The sequence below is a fragment of the Lolium rigidum genome, chromosome 7 (genome assembly GCF_022539505.1).
Source record: "Lolium rigidum isolate FL_2022 chromosome 7, APGP_CSIRO_Lrig_0.1, whole genome shotgun sequence".
NCBI lineage: Eukaryota > Viridiplantae > Streptophyta > Magnoliopsida > Poales > Poaceae > Lolium > Lolium rigidum.
This window is the reverse complement of record NC_061514.1, coordinates 17889026-17900776: the sequence shown is the minus strand read 5'-3', so window position 1 is coordinate 17900776 and position 11751 is coordinate 17889026. Positions and strand designations below refer to the sequence as shown.

The window sequence follows — 11751 nt, the reverse complement described above, 5'->3', positions numbered from 1 at the left end:
ATTGAGGGAAAATTGCTACACAAGACTAGCAATTCAAAGCCTAGTCCACTATTCAGTTGATCGGCGTGTGTGTGCATGCTCGCCTCATGTCCCTGTCTTTGAACGTGTGGTGGTTCGGTTGGTGCCTCCCCTCTCATGCTACAAGGAGAAGAGAGACATAACAAATCCAGAATTCTCCACTCCTTTACGTCTCTCTCCGTGACCAGTTCATTTTGATGAGCTGCTATCTAGTCTTCATCCAAGTGACTACGATGCAGGACCATTTGGGAGAGAAGGCCTCCGAAACTCTGTCCATCGAGAACCTACACCAGGAGATGGGCGGTAGGGTTAAGGAAGTGTGTCGCCGCGGCTTCTCGGTGATCTACGAGTCTTCACGGTCGGATTATTTCGTCTTCACCGACCTTAGCGGATTCGGCGACCCCGACAACACCATGAGCGACCTCAACAACGAAACTGGTGTGGTGACCTTCCCGATCACGATGTACGTGCTCATACTCTCCTATCTTGCACCAGTACTTGCTCCATATTCAGAAATGGTAGATGTACTTCGTATGATGTCTATGATTAAGTTTGCTAGTGCGTCTGTGATGTTTTCGGTAATGAAATTCACTCATATTATTGATCGAACTCGCATGTTAAGTTTACATGTTACTAGCTGAATACCCGTGGGCTTGCCATGGGAAGAAACAAAAATTCACGTTAGTTAAAAAAAAGATATGTGTAGACATTGTAAGAAGCTAAGAACATTTGTACCAAGAAAATACACGCTAGGAGACGAGAAACATGAGCGGCTTCCACCCTCTTCAACTTTTTTTTTTTGAATTTTTCCCTCTTCAACTTTCACATAACTATATATACATGCTCTGAATTTTCATGAACATCTACAACTTATAATGTGGTTGAAGTTGCCATAAGGTATGATTGATGACAAGTATGTGGTAGATAAAATATTTTTGGTATTGATCTAAGGTTCTCTTGGAATATCAGACAAAACCAATAGGCAAAACCCCCCTAGGTAAGCAACGGAAAACCACTAAGTAGTTGAAAATAGTCAAGTTAAGCCATACACGATGCAAATTATAATTTCTTCATCAGTTATTCTTCGTTTTTTTTCCATGGATGGACGCATGACGCATATATACCAGAGTTTCATCAAGCACAAAACAATCAATGAAATAGGAAGATGAGAGGGAGAGAAATATTGCTGGACTGACAGAACATACCATTATATTGTTCGGAGTCGCGTGTGAAGTTTACATTCATGTTATTCGAACTATCGCTGGCAGGTTCCTCTTGTGCATGCCGCGGAACGGCAGTTCCCAAGCAGCCAATCCATCTCGAACCATTGCTCTCAACTACCTGGTTCCAAAGCTCCTTATCTCGACCACACCGAATCAACGATGTTCCACTTAGCTGGTCCGGCCACAACAAGAAACTGTATTCTAACGGGAGCGCGCGCTTATAAATAGCCCATGCACGTACATGCATTACACTACACCACAAGTTAGCTAGCCATGGAAAGCTTCAAGCTCTCTTTGCTGGTCTCCCTTCTCCCCTTCCTCCTTTTCAACCTTGTCGCCGCCGGGGATGCCGGGGAGGAGCTCGGCACGTACATCATCCACGTGCAGCCCCAGGAGAACCACCTGTTCGGCTCGACCGACGACCGAAAGGCGTTTCACCAGTCCTTCCTCCCTGAGCATGGCCGTCTCCTGCACTCGTACCACCATGTCGCCAGCGGCTTCGCGGCGCGGCTGACACGGCGGGAGCTCGACGCCATCTCCACCAAGCCCGGATTCGTGACCGCCGTGCGAGACGTGATCTACCAGACACAGACGACGCACACCCCGCGATTCCTCGGGCTTGACACGGCCCGGGGCACGAGGAACTTGTCGGTCGGTTTCGGCGAAGGCGTCATTATTGGGGTGCTCGACACCGGCGTCTTCCCCATCCACCCCTCCTTCAGCGGTAAGGGCATGCCGCCACCGCCGGCCAAGTGGAAGGGGAGGTGCGACTTCAAAGGCTCTGCATGCAACAACAAGCTCATCGGCGCACAGACTTTCCTCAGTGGCAGTCGCGCCCACAGTCCACCGACTGACGAGGAAGGGCACGGCACGCACACTTCCAGCACTGCGGCAGGAGCCCATGTTCCGGGCGCTCAGGTGCTTGGTCAGGCCAGCGGAGACGCATCCGGGATGGCGCCACGTGCGCACCTAGCCATGTATAAGGTTTGCAACGACGAGGGCTGCGCCAGCGTGGACATCCTCGCTGGCATCGACGCCGCCGTGTCCGACGGCTGCGACGTCATATCCATGTCGCTTGGCGGGCCCTCGATGCCGTTCTATCAAGACAGCCTCGCCATCGGCACGTTCGCCGCCGCGGAGAAAGGTATCTTCGTCAGCATGGCGGCCGGCAACTCGGGTCCACTCCACAGCACGCTGTCAAACGAGGCGCCCTGGATGCTCACCGTCGCCGCCAGCACCATGGATCGTTTGATCCTCGCCAAGGTAATCATCGGAGGCGGACTCTCCTTCGATGGCGAGTCAGTTTACCATCCGGCGTTCAACCTCTCGGGGCCTCTCTTCTTCCCGCTTGTGTATGCCGGCGCGAGCGCGAGGCCCTTCGCCCAGTTCTGCGGCAACGGCTCGCTGGACGGCTTCGATGTGAAAGGCAAGATCGTGCTATGCGACCGGGGAAACAACGTCGGAAGGGTGGACAAGGGTGCCGAAGTGCTCAGAGCTGGAGGCGCCGGCATGATCCTGGCCAACCAGTTCATCGACGGCTACAGCACACTCGCGGACGCGCACGTTCTCCCGGCCTCGCACGTCAGCTTCGTCGCTGGACTAGAGATAAAGGCCTACATCAAATCCACGTCGAACCCGGAGGCAATGATCTCCTTCTTCAGAGGCACGGTCCTCGGCACGTCGCCAGCGCCGGCCATCACCTCCTTCTCCTCCCGCGGCCCCTGCATCCAGAGCCCGGGCATTCTTAAGCCCGACATCACGGGCCCTGGCGTGAGCGTGCTTGCGGCGTGGCCGTTCCAGGTCGGGCCTCCAAGGTTCGACCTCAGGCCCACCTTCAACATCATCTCCGGCACGTCCATGTCCACGCCGCACCTCAGCGGCATCGCGGCGCTGATCAAGAGCAACCATCCGGACTGGTCGCCGGCGCAGATCAAATCCGCCATCATGACCACCGCCGATGCCACCGACCGCTCCGGCACGCCGATACTCAACGAGCAGCACATACCTGCCGACTTGTTCGCCGTCGGGGCTGGCCATGTCAACGCGGAGAAGGCTGTGGACCCTGGCTTGGTCTTTGACATTTCCACCGACGACTACATCGGCTACCTCTGCGGCAAGTACACGGACCACGAGGTCTCGGTGATCGTGCGCCGCCGGGTGCTCTGCTCGGCCGTGACGTCGATCTTGGAGTACGAGCTGAACTACCCGTCGGTGTCTGTACTGTTCACGCCGGAGACGCAGATGTCTACGAAGTGGGTGTATCGCACGGCGAAGAACGTCGGAGAGGAGCCGGCGGTGTACTACGCCCACGTCGACATGCCGGCGAACAGCTGTGTGAGCGTCAGCGTATTCCCGAGCTCGCTCTCGTTCGCCCAGACGAACCACGAGCAGAGGTTCCTGATAATCGTGTCGGCGACGAATAGCAGCGCCACGGCGGTGCAGGGCGCGGTCCGCTGGGTGTCGGAGAGGCACACCGTGAGGATCCCCATTTCAGCCACCTTTGCTGCGGAATAGAGCTTTGGACTGCTTGGCAACTTCTTCCGTAATGTCAATAATTAGTTGCCTTCGACACTCGAATACAAATGTAATAATCGTGCGTGTTCAATTTACCTATCCAAAATAAAAGAGGAATCTTTGTGGTTAAGATTAAAAGGCTCGCCTCACCATTTGCTTTTATTATAACTAGCGTCTTTGGTACAAATGAATTATGTATTCTGAATGTGTCTACAAATAAATTAGTAGTGTGTATTATGTATTCTGAATACTCCCGGAAAGTGTCTTTGGTACATGGACACCAGTGCTCTCCTCATTTTTAGATTTTTGAAAATTTTAAAATCTCACATTTCTAAGTCTCAAAAAATTATGACGTTAAATATATAGATAGATATATACGGGTGGGGTGTATGCAAAAAAGTCCCGTTAAAAAATACTTTGTATTTTAAACAATATAAAAAAGACAAAGTTTTGACAGTTAATGGAAGTAAATTAGTACTAAAATAGTGTATCCTTTTGTTAGAAATTTGTTTTTTATTTGTATTTTTCAAAATTTAAAGTATTTTTTACCGGGACTTTTTTGCATACACTTCTCATGAACATATCTATCTACATATTTAACGCCACAATTTTTGAAAACATAAAAGGGTGAGATTTTAAAATTTTAAAAAAACTGAAAGTGGAGGGAGCAATGGCACCCATGTGCACAAATTCCTGTCCGAATACTCACTCCTTTTATTTATCTGGTGTTCTGAAGGTTTTGAAAGTCAGACTTTATAAAGTTTGATAAAAAAATATGAAAAATATTAGCAACCATAATAGCAAATTCATATAATTTGCAAAAAATATAGCAAATTCATATAACAGAAATATATAGCTTATGTCGATCAGATTGGTATAACCTTTTTTGAAGCTCGGTATAACTTTTACATTGCAAATGTTTATATTATTTCTAAATATTTAGTCAAACTTTATTTGTTTTTTACCGTGACTACGGCGGGCATAAGCCAGCCTGAACATATATTCAGTCAAGTTGCCTATGAAAATTTTCAGCCTCTACAAGATGGGTTCAAATGAACCAGAGTACTCATGGGTTACAAGGATGGAGAAGAAAAAGAAAAACACACACCCACAACACACAAGACCGAGGAGAAAAAGTGGCCACCCCACAAACCTGGGGGACGGTTGGCCGATGAGAACTCATCGCAACCCAAGCACATCGATCACAAGGAAGAGCCCTAGGAACACGCAAGAGGGGCACCACAGCTCTAGTCCTCGTCGGAGTAATCGAACGGCATTGGATCACCGAGACCCAACAACGGCACTGCACCATCGACGTAATCGAAGGGAAGCGCGCATCTGATACCACCCTACGCACCAACACCATCTACGTCGAGGGGGTGGCCGAAAGGTTGCACGCAGCCAGACGACGCCACGACGCCTGTGTGCCACCAGCTGGAGTCGAAGGGCATCACCAAGCAGAGACACACCCATTGAGCACTCTCGCAAAGAGCACCCACAAGGCGCCATAGAGATCCGACAAGGACCCGACACCGGAGCCCAACAACCGGCAAGAAGAAGCCACCACGACCGCTGCCACGGCTCACCTCGCATCGGAGAGGAGACTACACCCATGGCCACCATCTGCAGAACCATAGGGCACACCAGATTAGAAGGAAACAACGTCCTCTATCACTGATGGCAAGACAGAGGAGCTCAACACCCAGCCACGACGCCCCCCGGGTGGGAAGCACGTCACCACCATGGCCGCCATTGCGAAACCATGGCACTCGCCAGCCCCAGGGGCAACCCCCTCCAGGCTGATGTCTGAGTAAGAGGAGACAACTCTCGCAGCCACACACCGACCGCCAGAGGCCGGCACACCACAGGCAGGCAGACCGCTGCCCGGCACCATGATGGTCAGCAAGAGGACCAGCCCACTCCTACTGCCACCAAGAAAGCCGAAGGCCCGAGGCCTGGAGGAGGGTGCTCCCTGCCACCGAGGCAGGACACAACAACCACCCCATCAGATCTGGCCGAACCAGATCTTGGACCACCGGACGCCACCTCCAAGAGCAGCAACTTCTGGCCCCATCAGTTTGACTTTGACTAAGCCTAGAATACAAACTAATTATTGTGGTATTGTGATCCAAATTCATTCTAAAGGGAGGCTAACTTCTAACGAGTAGCAAGGCCCGTCGCCGGTAGGCTCGGGCCAAAGCCCCCCCCCCCCTTCGCGGTACGGATCGATGCCACCATCTATATATACCTCTTGTAAGCCGCCGACTAGGGTTTATCAGATTATAAGATAACCCACGAAGTTTGTAAACACTTCCTCTATATAGTGAAGTTTTGTTGGCCGACGCTCGTGGTTTTTAGCTCTATTTGTTGGAGAGGGTTTTCCGCGTTAAAATCTTGTGTCCCATGCGTGCGTTCTTATTTCGATCTTTGTTATTTGCTTGTCGCTTTTATAACAAGTGGTATCAGAGCCTGTGTTTCATTCTAGGGTTTGTGACATATCTTTCTTGAAGTTCGATCTACCGCAGCTGGATTACACCACGAAATTTTTCTGCGGCAAGTGAAGATGAGGGCGATCCTCACCCAAACTTCCAATCTGGATGAAGCTCCGGAAGGATTCAGCAGGTCCGATGCAAAGACATGTGGTGAGTGTTGAACAACAGTATTATCATTTTCAGCAACTTTATTCTCTTTCCTCCATGTGCTCCACCTGCACACTAATCCTCTGTTGCTCATCATCGGAAACATCAGAAAAATCAACAACATTAAAAACATATGTAGATGAACTCTTATGAAACATGACAGTCTTATTAAAGGCAACATTCCTGCTATGCAAAATTGTCTTAGTTTCTAGGATTCCATAACCTGTATGCCTTAACTCCTGAACCATAACCAAGAAACACACACTTAACAACTCTAGGTTCTAACTTTCCATTATCAACATGAGCATAAGCAGTGCAACCGAAAACTCTCAACTGTGAATAATCAGCAGGTGAACCAGACCATACCTCAATAGGAGTTTTCTTATCAAGAGGAATGCAAGGTGACCTGTTTATCAAGTAACAAGCGGTGGAGGCTGCTTCAGCCCAAAAACGTCTATGCATACCAGCATTAAACAACATGCAGCGAGCCTTGGAGATGATGGTCATTGTTGGGGGGATAACCCCCGGTATGCCAAAGGCATGCCAAACCGGGTGGTTTGAGCCATCAAGATACCGGTTTAATGCTCTTACCGGAAGCCTAGTAGGATCCGGGAAAGCAAAGCTAAGCCGGTATCCCCAAAGGGGTATGCCGGAACCCGGTACAGAAGATACCGGAAAGGAGAGCCCGTCGGCAGGACTGGTCAAAGATTCTCTTCAGAGCAAGAAGACAAGGATGAGCCAAGCAAAGTAACTTTATTCAGAGCCCTGGCGCCAAAGAGAGAGGTGACGGAGAAAGAAGCCGGAGGTACGTCGGCTTCTATGATAAAAGAAGGCCCCGGTGTCATCTATGATTAAAGTAGCTTTGTACAGTAACTCCAGTAAAGTAGTTTGTCCAGTCAAAGATGCCATTAGGGTTTCTTGCACTGTAAGCCACCCTCTCCCCTATATAAGGAGAGGGGGCAGCCCTCCTTGCGAGAAGTTACGAGACGCGTGTATGTATGAAGGCAGAGCCTGTAACCTGTGTGAATCTATGAACATGGTGATCTAGAGGGAGTTTTTCCTTGTGTCTTTCTTCTTCAACCTCTGGCCTTGGCCAAGTTCTTGAGGAAACCATCCGGAATCTCTTCCCACCTGATCGCAAACCCTCCCCCGAATCCTCTTGCGTCCATTCGGCCCCAATCTAAGCCATCCTATGGCATCTGCTCGTTCACCACGACGACAGTTGGCGCCCACCGTGGGGCATGAAGTGGCGCATGATGGAGTTCACATTCGGGCGGGCGTCCTCGAGATCTCCGGCGAGCGTACGGTGTCCGCGTTGGTGCAGCGCTTCTACGCCATGGACTTCATCAACGACAACGCGGGCTGCTTCGCCAACGGCGGCATTTTCCCCAAGAACGGCCGCATCATCGAGTTCGGCAGCCACCGCATCTACTTCGGCACCGTCCCCGTGCGCCAGCGCCTCTCGCCGGTGCTGGTGGCACCGGATCCGCCAAGATGGCTCTGTGCTGGCCGCGCCGCCGGCAGCGTCGAGGTAATGATGACCGGTGTGGCTGGTGCAGGAAAGGAGGTTGCGGCTGAAGGTGCCGGTCGCGCGGTTTCGACCCGTGCGGCTAAGCCACCGCTGGAGCGCGGCACAGCGCAGCGGGAGCATCATCCGCGCCGCCGGAGACACCGCTCCAGGCGGCGATGAACGTCCTCGCCACCCCCATCGCGCAGAACATCGATCCGGCAGCGGCTCGAGCGGAGCTGGAGGCGCAGCGCCGAAGATGCTCGGAGAGCGGCAAGGACATCGTCGTGGCGCAGCGCGAGCTGAACCTAACCGTACGTGAGTATAACGCTGCCCATGGCTTTGCTTCTGTTAACGCGCATGCTGCCAGGATGCCGGAAAACCGGCTAAAGGCTCGCAACCTAGATCAAGATTTGCGCAAAGAGATTCTTACCGGTAAGAGCGCCTCTGCATCCGTGTAGCATCGTGGAAAAGCCTAAGTATAGCAGCCCGGATAAAACTATAAAAGCTGCTAAGGCTGCAGAGAGAGCTATGCGAGTCGCTTTCCGGAGAGGCTTTGGTAAAGCAGCAAGAGCGTGTTAGAGAGCTGCCGGAAACCATAGAGCAGACAAAATGCTGAGCAGCTGGCTAAGCTGAACAAGGCCGCGGCCTCAAAATCCGCGCGTTCAACAAAGAATGCCGGTAGCAAGTCCCATGGGCAGGCTTCGTCCCCCCATCCGGATAGAAGGAGAGAAAAAGATGTGAATGCGCAGCAGATAACTGTGTACGATCCGGTTCTTGCCGGAAAGCAACAAGCCGGGCAACATGATGCCGGTAGAAAAAGCCAAGGGGCGAGCGAGGCTACGCCAGAGGCTATGCCGGAAACAATCATGCCGGTAGATATGAGACCGGGCAAAACTACCAAGCTGCAAGGGCAGCGTACGATGAGGAGGAGATAGATCCCCCAAGGTACCGGCAGGCGAGGGCCGCGGTACCGGAATGTTACGATGAAGCCGATTCTGCAAGACCGGCAGCATACCGGAACCCATTGGGAGAACGCCTGGGAGAGAGATACTTACCGGAACGGGATGCGAGGCACCGTCTGGATAGAGTGTACTTATCAGAAATGATCGAGGAGGAAGGTCCTCCAGGTCCGAAGTGCTTTGGCCCAAGGATCATGAAGGAAAAACCACCGAGTCCGCAACTTTATGTTGCCCCGTGACACAAAGACGTACGACGGCACCACAAAGCCGGAAGATTGGCTCGCGGATTACGTGACCGCGGTATACGTTGCAGGCGGTGGAGGAACCGTAGCAGGAGGAGGAAACCGGCGTTGGGCCGTGAGGATCATACCATCGTTTTTGGTTGGACCGGCAAGAATTTGGCTAAACAACTTGCCGGCAGGAAGCATAAATGGCTGGCTGGATTTTGAGGAGGCCTTTGTGAGCAATTTCAGCAGCACTTATCAGAGGCCAAACAGGCCGCAGCAACTTGCTCTGTGCGTACAACGCCCGAATGAAACAGACCGGGATTATCTGGCCCGGTGGAACACCACAAGGAACTCCTGTGAAGGGGTAATCGAGGCACAAGCCATTGCTTGGTTTAGCAGTGGATGCAGAAGAGGTTCACCGTTGTGGCAAAAGTTGCAGCGCAACATGCCGACAACGTTGGCAGAGATGATACGTGTGGCTGACAGCTATGCGTTGGGAGACCCAACGCAGCCGGCAGAGGCAACCGGAGCCGGAACAGCTGCGCCACGAACAACACCGGACAACCGGAATAACAAAAGAAGAGAAGATTTTCCGGATCGAAGGTACGGTCCGCAGCAAGTTGCCGCCGTGCGCAGAAAACTTTGAGGCCGGCGATGACCGAGAGGCAAAAACCGGATCGCAGCCATGGGCGGGTCCTAAGAAGCAATGGGTGGAAAAGAAACCCTGGGTCCGAAAAGAAACTGGCAAGAACCCGCAAAATACACCATGGAAGCTGCCATGGACCAACCTTGCCGGTGGCACACACCGAATCCGGCACACCCGTCAAACCATCTGACGAAGGATTGTACCTGGACCAAGTACTTGATGCAAAAAGGAACAGTGAAAGATGCGCGGCCACCACAAGACATGCCGCAGCAGCAACAACAGCTACCGCCACCACCACCACTCACCGGGGCAAACGCCTTACCAGTACAGCCAAACCGGCAGCGAGTATCCAGCAAGTTAACCGGGTGGAGCAAAATGATAACCAGCCACCTCAACCGGCACCATTAGGCCGGAATGTTTACGAAGATCCGCATCTGTGCTGTGTTGTCTTTGTCACTGAGCCAACAGACCGGCAAAGTGTACACCGGCGCTCCATGGAGGTCAATGCTCGTGATGCCGGCAGCTCCTAAGTACATGATGTGGTCCAATCAGGAAATTACCTGGTCATCCAAGGATCACCCTAAGATCATGCCGAATCCGGGTGGATATGCTCTTGTTGTGGACCCAATCATGAAAGGGCCGCAAACTCGAGTGAAGTTTAGCAAGGTGCTGATAGACAATGGCAGTAGCATCAACATCATGTACAAGCACACCATGCATACGCCGGGCATAACGAAAACATGCTTCAGCCAACACGCACAACGTTCCACGGGATCGTTCCCGGCTTGTCCCGTGCCCCGATAGGAAAAGTTCGGGTGGACGTGGCATTTGGAGGACGTGACAATTGCCGGGTGGAAAATCTGGAATTTGAGGTGGTGGATCTAGACAGATCCCTACCATGCACTGCCGGGGAGACCGGCGTTGGCTGCTTTCATGGCCACAACTCATACGGCTTACCTCAAGATGAAGATGCCGGCACCTCGTGGACCACCGACCGTGGTGGGAAACTATAAGATCTCACCGGAAATCGCATCCGCCGGATCGAACCTAGCGGAATCGCCGGTGATCGCGGAGGAAAAGAAAAGAATGCAAACAGCTGTTGCGCCGGCTCAATCCTCACAAATGAGCTTAGCGGCAATGAGTGAAAACGTGGGTTCGCCGGCATTCAAGCCAACAAATGAAACAAAGGACATCGTGCCGGATCCGGCTTACCCGCGAGCGCACCGTTCACATCGGTGCCGGCCTTGACCAAGCATAGGAAAGCGCGCTCGTCGGCTTCCTCCGTGAGAATCGGAATATCTTTGCCTGGTCAACCGATGATTTGGTAGGTGTTCCGAGGGAGCCGGCTGAGCACTCTCTAAACGTCCGGAAAGATGCCAAGCCGGTGCGGCAACCACTGCGCCGGTTCGCTGAAGACAGAAGAAAGATCATAGGAGAAGAGGTAACCAAGCTACTTGTTGCCGGATTCATTGTGGAAGTCACGCACACAGAGTGGCTGGCCAATCCGGTAATGGTTGAAAAGAAGAAAGATGAAAACCTGGAGGCAAAAGCTCCGAAGGTGTGGCGCATGTGCATCGACTACACCAACCTGAACAAGGCTTGCCCAAGAGATCCTTTTCCTTTGCCACGAATCGATCAAGTGATTGATTCAACTCGCCGGGTGTGAGTTGTTGTCCTTCCCGGATGCCTATTCCGGTTTCCACCGAATTCCCTTGAAAAAGGAAGATCAAATAAAAACTGCGTTCATTACCCCGCACGGGGCTTATTGCTATGTCACAATGCCTTTTGGTTTGCGCAACGCCGGTGCAACGTACCGGCGCTGTATGCAAAAATGCTTGTTTGATCAAATCGGAAAGAATGTGCAAGTCTATGTGGATGACATTGTGATAAAAACTAAGGTAAAGAACACCTTAATCGACGACATCCGGCAAACATTCGATAACCTAAGACGGTTCCGGATGAAACTCAATCCGGCGAAATGCACCTTTGGTGTCCCTGCCGGCAAGTTGCTCGGT

The 11751-nt window shown here is 52.0% G+C and overlaps 1 protein-coding gene across 1 annotated transcript; it reads left to right on the top strand.

The window, feature by feature from the left end:
- Positions 1–1514: 1514 nt before the first annotated feature.
- Positions 1515–3755, top strand: LOC124673837 (subtilisin-like protease). Its single transcript, XM_047209873.1, has one exon. It carries the CDS (start codon positions 1515–1517, stop codon positions 3753–3755), a length of 2241 nt encoding a protein of 746 aa, XP_047065829.1.
- The last annotated feature ends 7996 nt before the right edge of the window (positions 3756–11751 follow it).